Source organism: Phocoena phocoena, chromosome 9 (assembly GCF_963924675.1).
Source record: "Phocoena phocoena chromosome 9, mPhoPho1.1, whole genome shotgun sequence".
In the NCBI taxonomy this organism is placed as follows: Eukaryota; Metazoa; Chordata; class Mammalia; order Artiodactyla; family Phocoenidae; genus Phocoena; species Phocoena phocoena.
In genome coordinates, this window is record NC_089227.1 from 88,432,720 (window position 1) to 88,451,568 (window position 18,849).

At 37.9% G+C, this 18,849-nt stretch overlaps 1 protein-coding gene across 8 annotated transcripts in view; it reads right to left on the reverse strand.

The window, feature by feature from the left end:
* Positions 1-282: 282 nt before the first annotated feature.
* Positions 283-18,849, reverse strand: part of CNOT4 (CCR4-NOT transcription complex subunit 4) — a 141,890-nt gene continuing 123,323 nt past the window's right edge. For 5 of the 8 annotated variants that reach the window (XM_065883347.1, XM_065883345.1, XM_065883346.1 and 2 more), the window contains 2 exons: positions 1,525-1,737; positions 540-841 (listed from right to left, as the gene is read on the reverse strand). In XM_065883347.1, coding sequence (XP_065739419.1) covers positions 540-841; positions 1,525-1,737 — 515 coding nt within the window. Of the gene's footprint in view, positions 842-1,524; positions 1,738-18,849 lie in introns of all 8 variants that reach the window. The other 3 variants (XM_065883348.1, XM_065883349.1, XM_065883350.1) reach the window with 2 other exon arrangements.

The following is an 18,849-nucleotide window of genomic DNA, read 5'->3' on the forward strand; positions in this document are numbered from 1 at the left end:
CATCAACTTGCCAAAAGAATTAAAAATTAAATTAAAAGCATTTTCCCTGCAATAGTGATAAGTCGAATACAAGATGGATGCCAGGACCACTGCTTTCCCCCATGCATTTAGCCATCTCATTTCAATCAACCTGGTTTTCAAACTTCTGCAGTTGATAATGCATTTACTTCACCTTCCCTATAAATTAATCATCATTTCCTGCTAAGCAGATTATGTCATTATTATGCGCAACAGACAAGCAGTAATTTTCTAAGTATCGAGACTGCCCTTTGATTTCTTTTCTTTCCTCCTTAAAAAGGCATTTTTAGAAAACATTCAACAGTGTCACTCAAATGCTGGATCAACAGAAACTTTTACAATAAAAAAAAAGATGGTAATGACCCTGCGATCGCATTGCATCTGGGGGTAGGGAGAAACAAAACTGATCAGGAGCTGGATTCTTCAGAACATAAGAGATGAGAAGGGAGCTGTGGGTCGGCTGAGAGGGCGAAAACAGGGTGGGACAAATCCTGCATTTTCTAATGAATTCTCCTCTTTCCCTAATGGCGGTCCAGTGTTGAACTCTGTAACAAATCTGTGGGGGTTTTGCTGGGGGGTCTGAAGGCTGTCTGAAAGCCTGGGGGTGGCGAGTGAAAGCTGGAAGGATTTGAAGGAGGAGGGTAGGGATTCCAACTGGCTCTGTGCAAAGGGATCTGTGTGCTGAAGGGGGCGCTGTGGTGGGTTTGTGATGGAGCAGCATTGGGGCCATCCATCTCTGTGAGGGCCTGAAGGGATTTTAGCCAGTGTGGAGGATTGTCATCTTGAAGAGAGTCTAAACTGTTTCCTGAAGATGCTGGAATACCTAAGGAGAGAAAAGAAAACAAGAAGGAAAATGGTGAGTTTGTGCAGAAAGCATAAGAATTTCATCAAACAAAAAATTTTAAGGCGCTTAGTTTCTCCAAAAAGAAACAAAGAATTACAATTTTAAACTCCTTCCAAATAATACCTTCTCAATCTTATGTTCCTTTTATTCCCCACCCACAATGACCACGATTTATTGTCACACAAACCCATGCCTCCTCTTCAACTATACAGACATCATCCCCCAGTGTCACAGAGGCAGAGTTGCCAAAATGAGTCCCCAGGATTGCATGATGTTATTTCCCAATTGTGCTTCTCCTTCTCTAATAGGGATACATAAACAAGATAGCCTTATAATAGAGAGCTTTATTTTTTAAAGTGGAGTATGTTCCTTTGAGAGGATAAGTCAGATCCTTTTGTACTTTGAGACCTACAAAATACACACATTCTGTCAGATGTTAGCACCTACTTACACCAAAAGAAGCAACCTAGGTACGAAATGCCTTGTTACACAACTAGGCCAACAGAGTTAACTGAGGCTACGTGCCCCCGGAGAACGAAACAAGCTACCACACACTTGTGGCTTTGGGAAGATTACGTTGAAGAGACCTCTTGTTTTTAGTTAATCTGTGCTAAAAACCAAACTGATGGCAGTCAGTGGAGCTGAAGGAGTGAGAAAGTTACCTGTGATGATGGCTGGGTCTGTCCAGCTGCCAGGGCTGTCCCAACTCGGGCTGTCGGTGGTGGCAGTGTTGGACGTTGGTGCACTGTGGCTGGCGTTGGAGGGGGAAGAAGAATTGGGCAGTCCACCAAAGTTGATGTTAATGTTGGGTAGAAGTGCCCTTAGCCCGTCCTGCCATTCCTTCATATTTAAACTCTCTACAGAACTGCTGTTGTCTGGGAGATTTACCAACAAAAAAATGAAAGATAAAAAAAAAAAAAATAAAAAGCTGACGTTAGAAACATATGTTGTTCTTTAGTGGTTAAGCGGGAGAAGAATTATTCTTTCTTTATTGAGCATTTAAAATGGGTTTTCCTAGCAAGATAAACTTGGTTAGGATTTTGCTCATGAGCTCAGAGCCCCTGAGATAAGTGAGGAAAAAATTGCTCAAGGATCAGGAGAGGGATCCTTGTCCTTCTTACAGACTCTTTACCATTTTCACTTGTAAGTCAATAATCCAGTTTAAAGACTCAATGCTCCAGAGCACAATTTAGTTCCAGCTACATTATAAAGTTTCAGTTAGTGGGGCATTTAGCCAGCTGAGCTGATTTACGCTATAAAAAAAAGCAAGGCTGTAAAGTTCAATACAGGAGTGTATTCTGAGCCCATTAAGTGCAAGAAAAGTCATTTTATGAAGAATAAACATAAGACAATAGAAAAAGAAAAATAATTACGTTCTTTCTGATTATAAAACTGATCATGTATTTCAGAGGAGAAAGGCAGTAATGAATAGGCTTTTGAATTTGAAAAGAGTATTTTTCCATTAGTCACAAAGGCCAAGGAGACAAGGGCGAAGCTACCTTTTAGATGGAATCATTTCCAGCAGTCTGCCCACTCTGTTCTTACAGTTCTACCCATCATTTAAAACACAAGTCCTGGAGTACTACAGTTAGTTCTCTGGTTCTATTTACAAACAGCATCAAATGTGATAAAATACTATCAAGATAAAAAGGCTTTCATAAATGTGACTAAACTCACTTGATCTACTGCCATCCAGAATCCACATGGTATATAACTAATCGGCTGGGGGGAGGGGAGGGGAAGCGTAAAGTGTAACTACTACTTAGAATAACTGCTTTATTGAAAATAGGACAGTAGGTCAAACTACTAACTGTGGTTTTTGAGAAGAGCATAGAAAATTATTTCTGGTTCTACAGAATTGATGAGCAATCACCACTGATGATGATGATGATGATGACGACGATGACAACGGTATTCGATCAGGTACAGTCTATGCTATTTGGTGAATTCACAGTTTTCTTTTTATAATGTTTCCTTTGCACCAATCACTAACCTATGCCAAATTATAACATTTCAGCAAGTGAAGCTTTTGACCCTATTGATGTTATTTATAAAAAGACAAAAAACTACAACCAAATGCAACAAAAGTCATCTCTGAATTTACTTAGATGAAGAAAAGACAATCTATACTACAGACTAGTCAATAGAAAAGAAAATAAATTCTTCAAACCGAATTCCAATTCACAATCAGTGTAGTTTCCTGAAGCTTACCCTTCTATTGGCATCCTATCTGACTTTTGCATTGTGTTGTACAATTCACAAAGCACTCTTATAGTCCATTATTATTTCATTTGATCCTCATGTTGTGAGATAGGCAGAGCAGGGGGAATAGTGTGCATTTAACAGATAAAGAAATAGACTCTAGAATAATTTGCACATGTCACATGACTTGTACCATCAAGACCTGAAACCCAGAACCTGAGTTGTTTTTTTTTTTAGTAACACCGAGCTCTCACTCTTATATAGACTATTTACTTTATATTTGTATAGACAATTAACTGGGTTTTTAATAGGTTAAATGTTTAAGGCAAATCCCAGGGGCTTGTGAGACCCATGATGAAAAGGAAGCAAAAAAGAAACACGGAAACATTATAGTATGTCCATCAGCCATGACTAGTAGGAGAAATATTTCGCTAGAGGAACAAACTGGAATTTGCAGCCAGGGGAGAAAAATTCTAATCAACAACACAATCATCAATTCCCCCCACCCCCTAGTCCACTCCAGCTGCATGAGGCATTAACAAGATGACACTAATAAAGTCCTAGAATACCCCCAATTACAGGAAGGTTCGGTGGCTACATTCTAACCTTTAAAGTAGTCACACTGTCAGACTGAATAACTTAACTTGTTTTCAATTAACCAAAAACTGAACTCTAAACAAGGAAAACTTCACAGGAGGGAAATAAAATCTCCCTGATATAAAAAGGTGATGTACAACTACATGGGAAAATTTTAAGGAAGATTAATGCTCTTGAACTTTAGGTAGCCAAAGTCAATAAGAAGCCTATGCGGATGATTTGAGGTTCCCTCTTTCACTGCACAGGGAAAAATAAAAAAACCCGTAACTTAGTAAAACCCATTTTCTCCTTACTTTTGCTTTACAGTTAGTGAGAACTGGAACTAAGGAACTTTGCATTAACAGAATAACATTTGCATTTATATAAAGTTTATCTGAAAATCAATATTACAATAAAATCGAAAGACATTTGTTCACAGGCAGGGGATATATGGGAACTCTCTGTACTCTCCACTCAATTTTGCTGTGAACTTAACACTGCTCTAAAAAAATAACATCTATTTAAAAAACAGATATTTGTTTCTCTGGTTTTAGGCTAATGAAATCAAGCAAGAGTATGTTAGCCAAAGACATTCACAGATGGCACATGATATAGAAACAGTGAGAAACTTAGATCCTCCCAGGTGAACTATGATTATAAGATACCCTGGGGAATAAATTAGCTAGCTTATAATTCTCACAATCTTGCCAAAAACAAAGTCATGTGCCTAGACATCTTGGGAGCCTGATAGCATGGAGGATTGGTTTATAGTGGAGTTGTGAGTGTCACTAGGAACTGGACTGACGCATTAGCTCTGGGAATGGGACCACTATTCTAAGTAGTTTACAAGAAGAAAAGAAGTTTTCTTCACTGTTTTCTCTACTACTGCTATGCCAAGTGTTGGCACAAGGAAGGGGCAAGAAAAAGGAAATCAGATAAATCCTAACCCCATGAAAATTTCAACAGCCACACTTGAAATCACCTCCTCTACCTCCCTGCCCACCCTCCCACCCCACCTCTGACCCAAATTTGTTTTGGCTGAGAGGGCTTCTGGTAATTCCATTCCTTGCAATACATACAGCAGGGTTGATTAACCTCAGCACTACTGACATTTTGGACTACATAATTCACTCCTCGTCGTGAGGGGGCTGTTCTGTGCATGGTAGGATGTTTAGCAGCACCGCTGGATGCCCGCAGTGTGCGCACAACTACCCCCCCACCCCCAATTCTGACAATGAAAAATGTCTCGACATTGCCAAATGGCTACTGGGGGGGCGGGCGCAAAATCATCCCTGGCTGATAACCACTGACACAAAGGAAGCTGATTCCTTTGTTTCCAGGGCTCTAAATAATTCCACTCGAATACACATTTCCTTTTAAATAGTACCAGGACAGGACACCTGGATGCAACCTGATGCAACTTCATTTCCCTTTATTTATATAGGACTTCACACTGGCATACGATTCACTATGTACAAGTCCGTAGGTCTTAATGGAGAAAACACTGGGCTGAAAATTGCAGATGGGCTGTATAAGGCAACCGTAATTAATATAACCTGGAGCATGTAAGTAAGTCTTGTAATTAATATAACCTTGAGCATGTAAGTCTCTTAGTATGCTTCATAAGTAAGAATAACATCTGCTTTCTTCTCTCGTAAGGATAAAATAAGAGAAGGGAAAGCAATTTGAAGACCATCTATTACTTGATAGGTGCCTAACAACAATTTTTTTCTAATACTCAATACTGAATAGATAGTAGTTTCCAAAAAGCCAAGCTAAGAAGATTTCTCACTTGCCAGGAACTAGCTCTGGGCACAACAGTCTCCTCCTAGCAATGGAGGGATAATACCCGATATTCTCACAGAGGTACTGTGTAGTCAATCTAACTAACAAGCCTTCTCACCACCAACACAGTACAAAGACAAAGAAGACATAGAAAGCCCTTTAAACTTTCCATAAGCAAACTACAATGAAAATCAAGTCACTGAACATACTTTATACTAAATGATACTAATTTTATTTTTAAAGTATTTAATTAGTAGTAGTGTAATACATTAGGGAAGGATTGTATATTTTTAAAGGATTGCGAATATGTTTAAATGTTTTATGATGTTAAAAAATTAATTTTAATTTATAATTTCCAAATATGTACAAAACCACTGTTTTCGGTTCTAAATAATTTGAGGGCAGGAGAGCAGGTGAAGTTGTTTGTAGTAGTTTTATTTTTCAGAGTAGAACTCAAAGACAGAATTTAAAGTACTTTCAAGATGCCATATACCACACTCTCATATTTCATTGTGTAAGAAGTACCAGTATACTTCAGTTTACCTAGCACAGAACACATTTTATTAAAGAAGAAATTATGGTTGAAATTCTGCCAGTTTGCTGGTAGCCTAACACCCAGTCCGTAACAAGCCAATCATCGCTCACAAAGCAGCTGACAAGTCTACATTTTAGCAACAGTGGCAACAACAAAAAATGTATGTGTTAAAGCTGCCAAGATAAAAGTCAAAGCAACTATTTACTGAATGCCTACAGTGTCTAAGGAGGACAAAGCCCTTAAGCCATGACTCCTGTTTTCAAGGAGCTTAAAGTCTAGATGGTGAGACAATGCAAATATGGGAAAAACTCAATAACCACAACCTGAAAAACCAACAGAAGAAATGTCACGGGGTTGTACATGATTAATAAAGGCCATAAAAGTTTAGTAAAAAGAGAGGCTAGTTAGGCACACGTGTTGAAATGTGCTGGTGGGTGAACAAGAGTTGCAGTCTTTCATTCATGGAGTTAAGTTCATGGAGTTAAAATTCGTAGACGCCCTGAGCCTGAAAACCCCACGACAGGTTAAAACTATCTTTGGTATTTTTACATAACACTAAACTAGTCTAACTACTTACTAGGAAATATACATACACATTTTATAAGCAATGATTATATTACAAAATAAAATGAAGCTGTGTCTGACATCAGGCCTTTCACAGAAAATCATAAAGCAGGAAAAGACGAATGGCTTAGGCAAGAGCACACATTACAGCAGCCAAGTGGATTTCCTCAGATTAACTGCAATATATTGTTATAAAATGTAAAATTTTGCTACAGAGAACAAGACTGTGGAAAATCTGCTCCTTGTGATAAATTGTCACTGCTGACAAGCCAATGAGTTTTTCTGGCTTGCATAAAATCTTCACCTAAAAGAACAATTTTCAAATTGGTTTCACGGACTGCAAAACCACCTCAGGAGCCACTGGGGAGGAAGGGGACAGGGTAGTAGGACAACACATCCTTCCCACCTCCTGATTTCATCTATTTCCATTTTAGGGTAGCAATAAGATTCCATTTGAAAAACAAGATCTGCTAAGAGGGAAGACAGAAGATCTATGTATAATGACAACACGGTGAAATAAAGCACACTTAAGGGGGAACCCTAAAACAAAAGGCTATTCCAAGTTTTTGTTTCCTCTAATACAGTTTACACCACCAGGTCGGGATTCTGTCTCCGCTTGGAATTTTGCCTCTACCTTCTTTTTGGTATCTCCTCCACATGGTCTTTTTATTATAAACACATAGGCCTTATTAATTAAACTAGCTAGATGTAACTACAGTCACAAATCCACCAATTTGTCCACTTTCATGTTTGGGCAGGGACAACTGGCTCACATATTCGGCCCTGATCCTTAGGCTACTCCATTCCCGACTGCAGTCCCTAGGACCAGAGACCTCTTATTTCAAGTTATTATATATTTCTGGTAGCAGTCTCCGCCAACTGGGAAGTAGTCACTGAGCGTTCCAGTCACAAAATATTCTTGAAAGAGTTTCTTCTGTTCATCCGTTTTTAATCCTTATCTCATAGCTACTTACCAAAGCCTCAGTCTTCAATCTGATCTTTTTTTCTCACAAGATTTATCTTCCTTTTCTTTACCGCTGTCCTTTACAGTTTGAAGCCAGAGGCTACTTCCAACAGGTAGGTTACTTAGTGAAACAAATCTTTCTTGGTACAAGGGGTCCATCAGAAATCTAGTTCCCATTATGGTTAGTTCTTACCAGTTAGACTCTCAAATATTCATGCATTTTTAGAAGGACATACAGTACAGCCTGTCTCAGCCACTCTACCCCTCACTACACTCCCCACTCTGCCCCCAGCCCTGTTAGATACTAATTCCTGTGAGTTTGGGGACAGAGTCCATCTCCACCAGTATATGATTTCAAGAAAGCCTAAACTTTCTCAAACTTCAACATATCTCTAAGCAACTCAAATATAAATGAATTATGCTTGTCCTATATGCAAAACCAAACTTTAAAGAGCACACAAAATTTCTCCTATCAGAACTTAAACCCTACATGACATAGGCATGTTGTCCTTTAGGACAGTCACAAAAATCATTTCAACTTATTAACTAAAATATGAATGAATTCTTTCAAACAGATTTATAAAATCAGTTTGTGAAAAAATGTTATTCTACTTAAAAAGAACTGACCCTCAAATTTCTAAGATTATGCTTTATTATAAAAAGCAAGATAGACCACTACTGCAGAGCAGATTTGCTGGGGCACAAAATCTTAAGGATTTAATAGATCTGAAAGTAGAGATTAAACTATGTGAAAAATTCTAAGAACTCAATGAAAAAGAGTTCTGAGAACAGAAGAACTTGAACAATGTATTAACAAAAAACAGTCAAATTTTATTCCCACTAGCAGAAGGAAGTAGAAATGACATAAACAGGAAAAGAGAGGCCTTGAGGATTAGCTAAATATGATTTAGGCTTTCTGGACTCTGTCTTTACTTCCTGCCTTTCTCTTTGTCTAGAATGCTTTCCCAATCTCTTTGACTAATTTTTACTCAATCTTCCAAAAGTCCAAGTCTTCCGCTCAGATCATTCTGGATGACAGCACTGTGGTCTGAACCACACTCATGTGGCACACACTGCGCTGTGACATCCAGTATGTACACCTTTATGTGTACTCACATCTTCTCTCACAACTCTAATGAAAGGCCTGCAATAGGCTATTTTATAGACACTTGAGCATGTAGCTCAGTGTCTTAGAAACTTGATGTGTTTCAAGATATCTGCTGAGTCAAAGATCCAACTTGAGAGGAGCTGAAAAACCACCTTCCCCCCAAAAGCCTATTTATTTCACATCTGTATAATGCTACGAATCAAGCTGTTCTCTCAAAAAAGATGCAAATCTTTCTGACGGCAGGAATGAGCTAAATTTGGGGGCCCAAAAGGACTCTCTGAAAAAAGAGGCCACTAAAATGCTGTTTTCAATACTGCTTGAGATGCCAAAACACAAGCAAATATAATTTTTAAAATCCAATGCACCAAAATAAATAAGGAATGCTTTTTAAAAAAGATATTCTAATATTATGTGTACAGGATAGTAAACAGGCCTATTAGCTACATTCTATCCACTTTTCTACTCTAGACACTATTCATTCACTCACTATGCACTTGATGTACTTGATTACCTTAGTACCAACAATACAATGAACTAAGTAAGTAGTAGTTTCATTTTACAAATGAGGAGACTAAGTAGACTCTGGTAGTTTAAAGAATTTGCCAAAGGTTATATAGTTCAAAAGTGCTGAAGTCAGTAATCATATCCATTCTGACTCCAAAGTGTTTGTTCTCACCACTGAGCACACTACCAACTAGTCCGTGTCCTGGCAGGACTCATGGGCCAAGAGAAGGGGAGGTCAGACACATTTAAACAACTACACCAAGTGTTGTTCTGGTATGAACAAAGTCCTGCGGGGCACAAAGAAGAAAATGAACAATTCTGCCATTCTGCATGCAGGATAAATGATGACTGGAGAAGCTCAAGGGAAGAGAAGCTGATATGGAAAAGGGAAACGCCATTCCGTACAGAGAGAGCAGGAGAAGCAGCTAATCACAAAATACAGTAGGAACACTGCACGATATACGTAGATGTGTTTTACACAATGTGTACTTTTCTCTTCTAGAATGTTCCTACGAGGATCTATGTTTGTTTTGGGGGAAGAATCAGACCATCTAATGAGAACCAGGAAAACATCTAGATGTTTGCTTTATGAAGGATCTAAGGAAGTAAAATCTATTTAAAAAAAAAAACAGGAAAAAATACCTATGGAAAGAAGTCTATATATAAAGCTGTACATCGAATGAAGAAAAAGTAAACTTAAAAGTTAATGCAGAAGATAAATACATTCTTAGAAGCATTATAAACTGGATTAGATGGAAGCAAGAAACAGAACTAAATGATGGGGAGTGACAAAAATCCATTATAAGAAATCTATAAAATCTGAAATTGGAAGCTTGGAGGAAAGCATTTAGGTGAGCACAAAACTGAGAACTATGAACAAAAGCCCCATGAGGACATTCAAGGATGACTGAAGGAACTTATCATCCAGGAGAAGATATACAGATCCACCAGAATATGATTTCACTGAATTATAAAACTGCAGAGACATGGAGGATGTCAACCACCCTGACATCTCTGAGATCTAAATCTACCAGAAGAAAATAAACCTGAGAAAATTCACCTCCTGACCACCCTTCTTTCCCAAGTTGGAAACAAGGAGGGAAAATTTTATTCTGGACTTCTGACCAACAAAGAACAGGCTGGCTATTGTGAATATAATAGAAGCCCTAAGGACTTCCCTGGTGGCACAGTGGTTGGGAATCTGTCTGCCAATGCAGGGGACACGGGTTTGAGCCATGGTCTGGGAAGATCCCACATGCTGCAGAGCAACTAAGCCCATGTGCCACAACTGTTGAGCCTGCACTCTGGAACCCGCAAGTCACAGCTGCTGAGTCCGCATGCCACAACTACTGAAGCCCACGTGCCTAGAGCCCATGCTCCACAATGAGCTCACATGCCACAACGAAGAGTAGACCCCGCTCACCGCAACTAGAGAAAGCCCGCGCATAGCAGTGAAGACCCAATGCAGCCAAATAAATAAATAAATTTATTTTTTAAAAAACAGAAGCCCTAAGAGTATGTGACGTAATTTTAGGACTTTAAGAAGCAAGGAATGAGACTAACTAGATTGAGTTCTTGGATGGCTGGCATCCTGGCTACTTTTGCAATCACCAGAGTGTATTGCATTCACCGGTTTATATATTAGTTCTTTTGCCTAGACTGTGAGCTCCTCCAGGAAAGGGCCTTGATTTAATCCTCTATGTATATAGTGAATAGTTACTGAACCTGAACCTCAAGAGGTATTTAATGTTTCCTAAATGAACAGCCCTGAACATTTGCTTCCAGGTTTTTTTGAGAAAACATCTTTCCAAAGAAGGTTTAAAAAAAAAAAAAAAAAAGGAAGGGTAGGTCAGGATGGTCCCCTGGTTACAGGAGACAGTGATTCATAGGCCACAGAGGATGCTAAAATATGAACATTCTGACTATGCAATAAATAATTCTAATAAGGAAAAGAAATTGGGGTGAAATCTAAAGAAACCAGTTCTTGTGCAGGGAGAATCTCATGGGATAAGATGTGAAAAGAAAGCTTAGAAAAGCTGGATAGAGTTATGTAACCTACCTGTAGATAAGAGTATCATAATCCTTGAGGATTAAAATCAGAATCCATAATGACCTGAAGCTTGTGAAAAATGCTGAAGGCAAAAAAAAGCTAAGTTTGGAAAAGGAGAAAATTAGGAAAAGCCACTGCTCAGCCTGTCATAATGCTAAGTCCTGAGAAAAGCCAGAACTATGTAGTTCCATCTTCATTTTGCTTCCTTCCATCTTCTTTATAAAACAGCATGATCCTCAAAACAGAAAGGACAGATTAAGCAATGTGGAGAGAGAACTGTAAGTCAGAAGAGATGCAAAGACAATAAAAGAACATCTATTCAATTTAAATAGGTTTAAAATTTCCAGGTGCAAAATGGATTCTATTCCAGGGTGTTAATCCTCACAGATGTCATCACAAAACCACTGTTAAGAGAAGTTCCGGGACTTCCCTGGTGGTGCAGTGGTTAAGAATCCACCTGCCATCACAGGGGACACGGGTACGATCCCTGGTCCTGGAAGATCCCACATGCCGCGGAGCACCTAAGCCCCTGTGCCACAACTACTGAAGCCTGAGCGCTCTAGGGCCCACATGCCACAACTACTGAGCCTGCGTGCCTAGATCCTGTGCTGTGCAACAAGAGAAGCCACCACAATGAGAAGCCTGCTCACCGCAACTAGAAAAAGCCCATGTACAGCAATGAAGACCTGACGCAGCCAAGAAAAAAAGAAAGAGAAGTGCCGGGAAAGGAAGAAAAGGCAGACTCTAGAAGCTACATAATTAATATAAAATGAGTTCTTGGGAAAATTCGGAAACAGATTAGAAGCTGGATTTCTTTAGAAATGAATATGATAGGTTTAGCAAGCACTGCTCTACTGCTTACGTTTGCAGGCATTTTTTGTGAGAAATAATATGTAGCATTTTGGCTAAAACCTCAGCTCCTTTCCAAATGAAATACACAGGAAGTTCAACTTTGAGGTGGAACAGCAGTCATGGAGGCAGCTTCTACTGACAATCGTTTTCTACTGGAAATGTCCTCCTTCTAAATGCTATGGTCCATTTCCTTTCTTCTTCTATTGCCTGCCCAAACTCAAAAACTTTGCAGCTAAACTCCACTTCCAACCCACTGACACATCAATCCCATAAAACAAATGGAATAGAGTGATCAATGAAAGCCAAAATGCATTTCCATAAAGAACCAACCACATCAAAGTAATTTATCCTTTGGACAGGCTTTCTAGGATTGTCATAACTACAACAGATGTTGAATTCAGCAGTTTTTGGAAAGTTTTCTAGTGGTAACCTTTTGGTATATGATAGTAAAGTACAGCATGGATGACAGAAGTGTTTAGATGAACTGTCACAGAATTTAAGATACTGTGTGTTAGCCTGAAAGTTCCTGAGATAGTGCTTGGCTTATCTTTGACTCCATGCTTTTTATAATATTTAACAAAACCTACAAAGTTTATTTAAATATGCAAACAGAAAACTAATTCTAGAGAGGACAGAATCAATAATTAAAATTATACCTATTCTTAAATTAAAATTCTTAAAATCTTCACACAAATGTTATTACTGTTACTAATAACATTTATCTATCACTTTATAATCATGTAGTTTTTCATATGATAAACTTGTAAGATGGTGATGTACAACAGGATACACTCCAACTACACCAAATCCAAACACATAAAATTTAACATGTATACATTCAGATTTTTAAAAATTCATTAGCAAAGTGTAGGATGGAAGAGATCTAACCAGTCATGTCTATGAAAAAAGGTTTAGTGGTTTCACTTATATCATTTGATATAACAATTGGGTAATGGATCTTCTAAATAGGTAACATTAAAGTGTCTAAATTAGCAATGGTATGACGTTGAGCAAATCACAAATGATAACCACTCTGAGCCTCAGTTTTCTCATTTACAAAATAGGGATAATAACCCCTCAGGATTTTTTTTTTTTTTTTTTTTTTCGGTACGCGGGCCTCTCTCACTGTTGTGGCCTCTCCCATTGCGGCAGAGCACAGGCTCCGGATGCGCAGGCTCAGCGGCCATGGCTCACGGGCCCAGCCGCTCTGCGCCATGTGGGATCTTCCCAGACCGGGGCACGAACCCGTGTCCCCTGCATCGGCAGGCGGACTCTCAACCACTGCGCCACCAGGGAAGCCCCCCACAGGATATTTTTATAAAAAGACTCTGTAACCTCTAAAGGAATATACAAACTTTAGTAATAAGAACAGTGTTAATGAAAAAGGAGATTATCTAATCACATCTGGATTATTAAAGTGTGAGCTTCATATTTTAAGAAAGGCATTCAGGGACTTCCCTGGTTGTGCAGTGGTTAAGAATCTGCCTGCCATTGCAGGGGACACGGGTTTGAGCCCTGGTCCGGGGAGATCCCACATGCCGCGGAGCAACTAAGCCTGTGTGCCACAACTACTGAGCCCGTGCACCACAACTACTGAAGCCTGCACACCTAGAGCCTGTGCTCCGCAACAAGAAGCCACCGCAATGAGAAGCATGCGCATCTAAACGAAGAGTAGCCCCTGGTCACAACTAGTAGAAGCCCGCGTGCAGCCACGAAGACCCAATGCAGCCAAAAATAAACATATAAAATAAATAAAAATTTTTAAAAAAGGCATTCATTGTCATGCCAAAATATGTGTAGAGGAGAAGTGGGCTACAGAGAGAACTAGAAACCATGTTAGGTGCGAAAAGGTTAAAAGGACTAAGTTTGTTTCACTGAGGTCTAGTAGTTACTAGACAAGCGGAAACTGCCTTCACATATTTGACAAGAAGTATAAATGGGAAAAAGACTTTGGTTTAGCCAAGAGAAAAAATTCTTTAACAATTGTAAGTTCCCTAAAGAGAGCTCCCTACTTAGGAAAGTATTAAGTTCCCCAAACAGCTCTTCATTACCCACACAGAGAGTTCTGGAAAATAAGGTATTTATTTAGAAAGACTTTCTGAATTGTGCGTATACATATGTATGTATATGTATGTGTATATATGTGTGTGTGTGTATATATATATATATTTGTGAGTATCACAAATGAGAAATTGGAGGTAAGAAAAGTACTGGTTAGGTGAAACTTTTTCAAGTTTGTGTGTGTGAAGGGAGGGAGCAGTGTGTGATCCTTGGGAAAATAAGGATCAGTCAAGAGCTGAATTTCCAGAGTTCAGAGGTAAAGAAGACAGAAGAGAAGGACTGATCATAGAATGGTGAGGGGGATCTTAACACTGAACTGAAGGCCACAGTTCACCCAAGAGGTGAGATAATTCATGTGGAAACGAATCTAATTAAGGTCTCCAGAAGTCCAGATTTAACACAAAGCAGATCTAGATCCAGGCTTTGCAGACCTCCAGAAATAATAATCAGACACTAACATTACTCTCTCAACCATGAGTTTTCATTCAACAAACATTTATCGAATATCTACTCTATTATTTTCTCTGGGGCTTGATGCTATAACGTTTTACAGCAGCTTCCTAGAAGTCTTGCTGCTCTGCTTGTTTTGTATTTCTTCAACGGATCCCTGGAGTTTGGCTATTCGGAACAAAGCAGTGATAGCTTTTGATCGTTTAGTGCCAATAAAATATTTTTATGCGAGTATAAGTTCCTCTCCAGGCTGAAGAGGAACTTGCACTAAGACCAAAGTATTTTGCTACCTGTGCAGCAAATCCCCATATGGTTATATGTCTACTGAAAGTCCTAAGGTTTCTGATGGTCATAATTTTCCAAACTAAAAGATTTCTAAATTTTCTAAAAGTTATTTAAAAACATACAGCCAGTCTTTACTCCATTTGATTACACAGCTCACTTTTGACAGTGAAGATCAGTCTCATCTTTTTCTGAAAGATGGCTCCTATCTTAAGGGTTTATATCAAAGACATAAAAATCCCCCCAAAAGAAGATAAAATTATCCATGCTCTGAAACATGATTTTAATGGACAAATTCTTCATAACCCAACTCTGAGCTTTATTTTTAGAAAGTATCTTTTTAGGCATTAAAATAATCATTTGCTTTGTTTCTTAATTTTAGAAAAAAGATTATTTTTAGGAAATGAAGTAAATTCCTCATTATCCTGAAACTAAATAACATAGATATGGGTATAGTCATGGTAATAAACATTTCCAACCCAACTGACCAAGCATACATCTTTCTCCCTCACTATTTTCACAAACCAGAGATATTTGTTAAAGTTTGTTTTGAGGTTGTTTTATAAATAAACATTTGATTTTTCAAAACAAGAATGCAAATTTGAAATTTACTTATTTTTTAGCTATGTGAAATGTATGATTTAAGAAAAAATAAGACTATTTTGCTTCTTCTTCCTCCTTACTATTTATTCTTATACTGGGGGAAAATACAGAAACTTTTTGCCTCCAATTTTCAAATTATGCTTCAATTTAGAAAGACTTAACGTAAGACTGCATCCTTTCCAGAACTACAAAAGACGATACTCCTGTGGAGGAAAGCATTTCAAAAGGCCTATATGCTGATGAATTTAAAGAGCTATATGCTTACCATCAGTTCACTAAGGGGCCTTAGTTTAAAAATCATTTTTGAAATATACTTATTTAAGTGTTCATCCTTTGCTATGATTTATTATAGTTCAGTTGCAAAAGAATGCCAGAGATGGTCTTGACAGAACCAAATCTCAATCAGTGTAGAAGAAAGGAAAGCAGGAAGGAACGAGGGAAGGAAGATCATATGAACACAATCTTAAATATAAATAAGAAACTACAATTCCTATTTCACCATATCCAGGTTTATACTGAACTAGAACATTTTACTGAAAAAAAAATTAGTTCTATTAAAAATCACACATATTTGTGAAGCACTGAATTTTAGTAGTATTGTCTAGAATGTATTTTTAAAGAGCTAGAATAACTTAGAAGTAGGAGAAAGTGAATAACACCAATCTTACAATGTCAAAAGTCTACCAATTTGACACTTGTTACTCAATCTACTCCAAACCCAGACTGTGCTTTCTGCTTAAATGTGCTGTTTTGATTTAAAAGAGAGAAGAAAAAAATAATATGATCATTTAAAATCAAAAGCTAGTTTGGAAATAAGACCAGATACTGAGAAGGAAATTGGGAGGTAAATGACCAGAGACTCTGAGTAAACAGCAGCCTGACAGAGCACTTTCTTCTCCTTTGAAATGGGAAAATTCAGGCCTGTCAGGGATCCTGTAGGGTAATCACACAGGTAGTGCACATTAAGATCTAGTCAAGACCGCCCCCTCTAATTGTGGTTAAGTTACACAGAGATAGAAACAATTTCTTGTTTGTCCAAAGAAAGAAAAAGAAACTGGATAGAGAGGTGAGTACAAACTATCAGAATAAGACTCCAGCTAGTCAGGAATTAAAACCTGAAAGCATGTTCTAAAACAAAGGTTGCAGGGCTGTAGGTATTTATTTGGAAATTATGTAAGATCTTTGCTTACTTTAGTAATAAGCTTCATTCCAATCACCTACCATTTAAAATACAGGTGAGGTTTTGCAGCATTGACTACACTAAGACTCAAGAAATGTCGCTCTTATTTGTGACTCTGGGACTGGGGAAGGCCACTGTTAGGTTAATTAGTGAATGCTAATAGTTTAGATGTAAAAACAAAAAACAAACCAAAAAAACCAATACCTGGTAGCAAATCATACCCTAAGTGAGGGATGAGGAAATAGGGCATATATATATCAGTAATCCATAATCACAAACTTTATAAAAATGTATTTTAATAAAACATAAGTGCAACAATGGTATGTAGCCCAACACTCAGCTTAAGGCCAATAATAAACCTTCCTACTTTGTTGATGAAGTCATAACCCAGGGCCTCCTTTTACCTTAAGCTGAATACTCAATTTATAGATGTAGTAAAGGAAAAAAATGAATGGTTTCAGGGTGTCAGTCTTCTTGCAAATGCCAACATATAAAACGACAATGTTTAAAAACATCCCAGTAATGTTCCAGATCACTATGTTCTGCTCCGTAGACACATTATTTCAGTACGCAAGACTGATAACAGAGTATAAACGCTAGTATAGTCCTTGGGAAGAGATCTCACCATATTAGGAAACATCACTAGGCTACAAAAGTTGATTGCAGTCAGCATTCCTGCATTTCTTCTTGGAGATGATGATGGTATTATCATCTTTAAATCCTTGTGGAGCTTTCCCTCTTTTTCATTATGCTGAAAACAACAACCTCCTTGATTGAAAAAAAATCAGCAGATATGCTATCATTTTACATAGTGTAGCATATAGTAGCTCTTCAAAGATGAATCTAAAATCACCCCTTTAGTGTGGGTGTAGTACATCTTGGTGCCATTACTATAAGCATTTTTTTCATTCTGTAACATTAGAGATATCACCAGTCTAGTGGTCATGCATGTTGATCCTTAAATGCTCTTTGGCACTGCAGAAAAATGCTGGGTAAATGTAATTCCACCTGTTTTACTGTTTATTTTGGTTCTGACATTTGTACTTTAAGTCTACATTAAGAGTACCTGCAAGGTTACAATTTCCCCCCACTAAAGTTACTCCAAGATCATTGGGCCACATTTAACACAAGGCTGTTTTAACAACTTACAGGATCTGTAATAACAGTTGCCAGCAGATACACAATCTGAAAGTCTTCAATTCATTACTTGCACTGATATTCACAGTTGAAAGCCCTTGACTTGTGAGAACTACTAAAATAAACTGTAAGACACAACAAAGTTTAGAGAAGAGATATATTCTGAATCTTGAAGTTTTTTTCTCCTTGAATTACATATACAAAAGCATATTCACATGGTGAGGGCTAGGAAAACATAAAACTGTGGTTAGAATGTGATTATGGGCAATCACAATCCTTCTGAGCCTTGTTTATTAATAGCGTTATTATTATTTGGTCTTTAAAAGTGGATTGTTGAAGACTGTATGTCTCATAGCTCTGAAATTTCATGATTCTAAAACGTCTTTTTCTTATTATCCTTTCCTTAGGTTTTCCAAAAGAGTAAGACATGGGATGGATATGCTTAGTAGTGGAAGTGAAAACTGATGAGAAAAAGCTATGAAAATATTTGTTCAGATAAAAGCATGACCAGGGGTGAAGTGGGCACCTGTACTGTAACCCTGCTGCATTTAAACAGGGTCTTAATTTCTTTTTTTAAAAAAAAACCTTTAGAGAAAGTCACAGAGAGATGGTCTGAGATTTTTTCACCTGCCACATTCACTAAGTGGAGGATTTAAATGAAAATTACTATATATAAACGAATGTACATGCACACACACAACACTCAACCTCACCCCCAGACACAGAGCCACGCTTATTTATTTCCTTTGCTAAGTAAGCTTTCTCTTAGGTGATGTGCTAATCAAATGTCATGAAGACAGAAGGACTATTATTACCACTTAAGAACTATTCAGATAGTTAGTTGCTTTAAACGTTTTTACCCGAGTCTAGATGCAGCTGTTACCACACAGCCCCAACAAGGACAGGCCAAAATTCTCACAGCCACAGTGGGTTATTTATTCAATTTTAACATTAAGATAATTAAAGAACAGTCCTACTGGGCCACCAAATTGTTCACTTTAAAGTAGTTAATTGTATGTTATGTGAATTTCACCAAAAAAAAAAAAAAAAGGTACTGGGTGCTTTAAAGGCTTTATAAATTATATGGAGGGGAAAAAAAACTTTTGGGGTGTTACACAATAGTGGGTCTTAGGA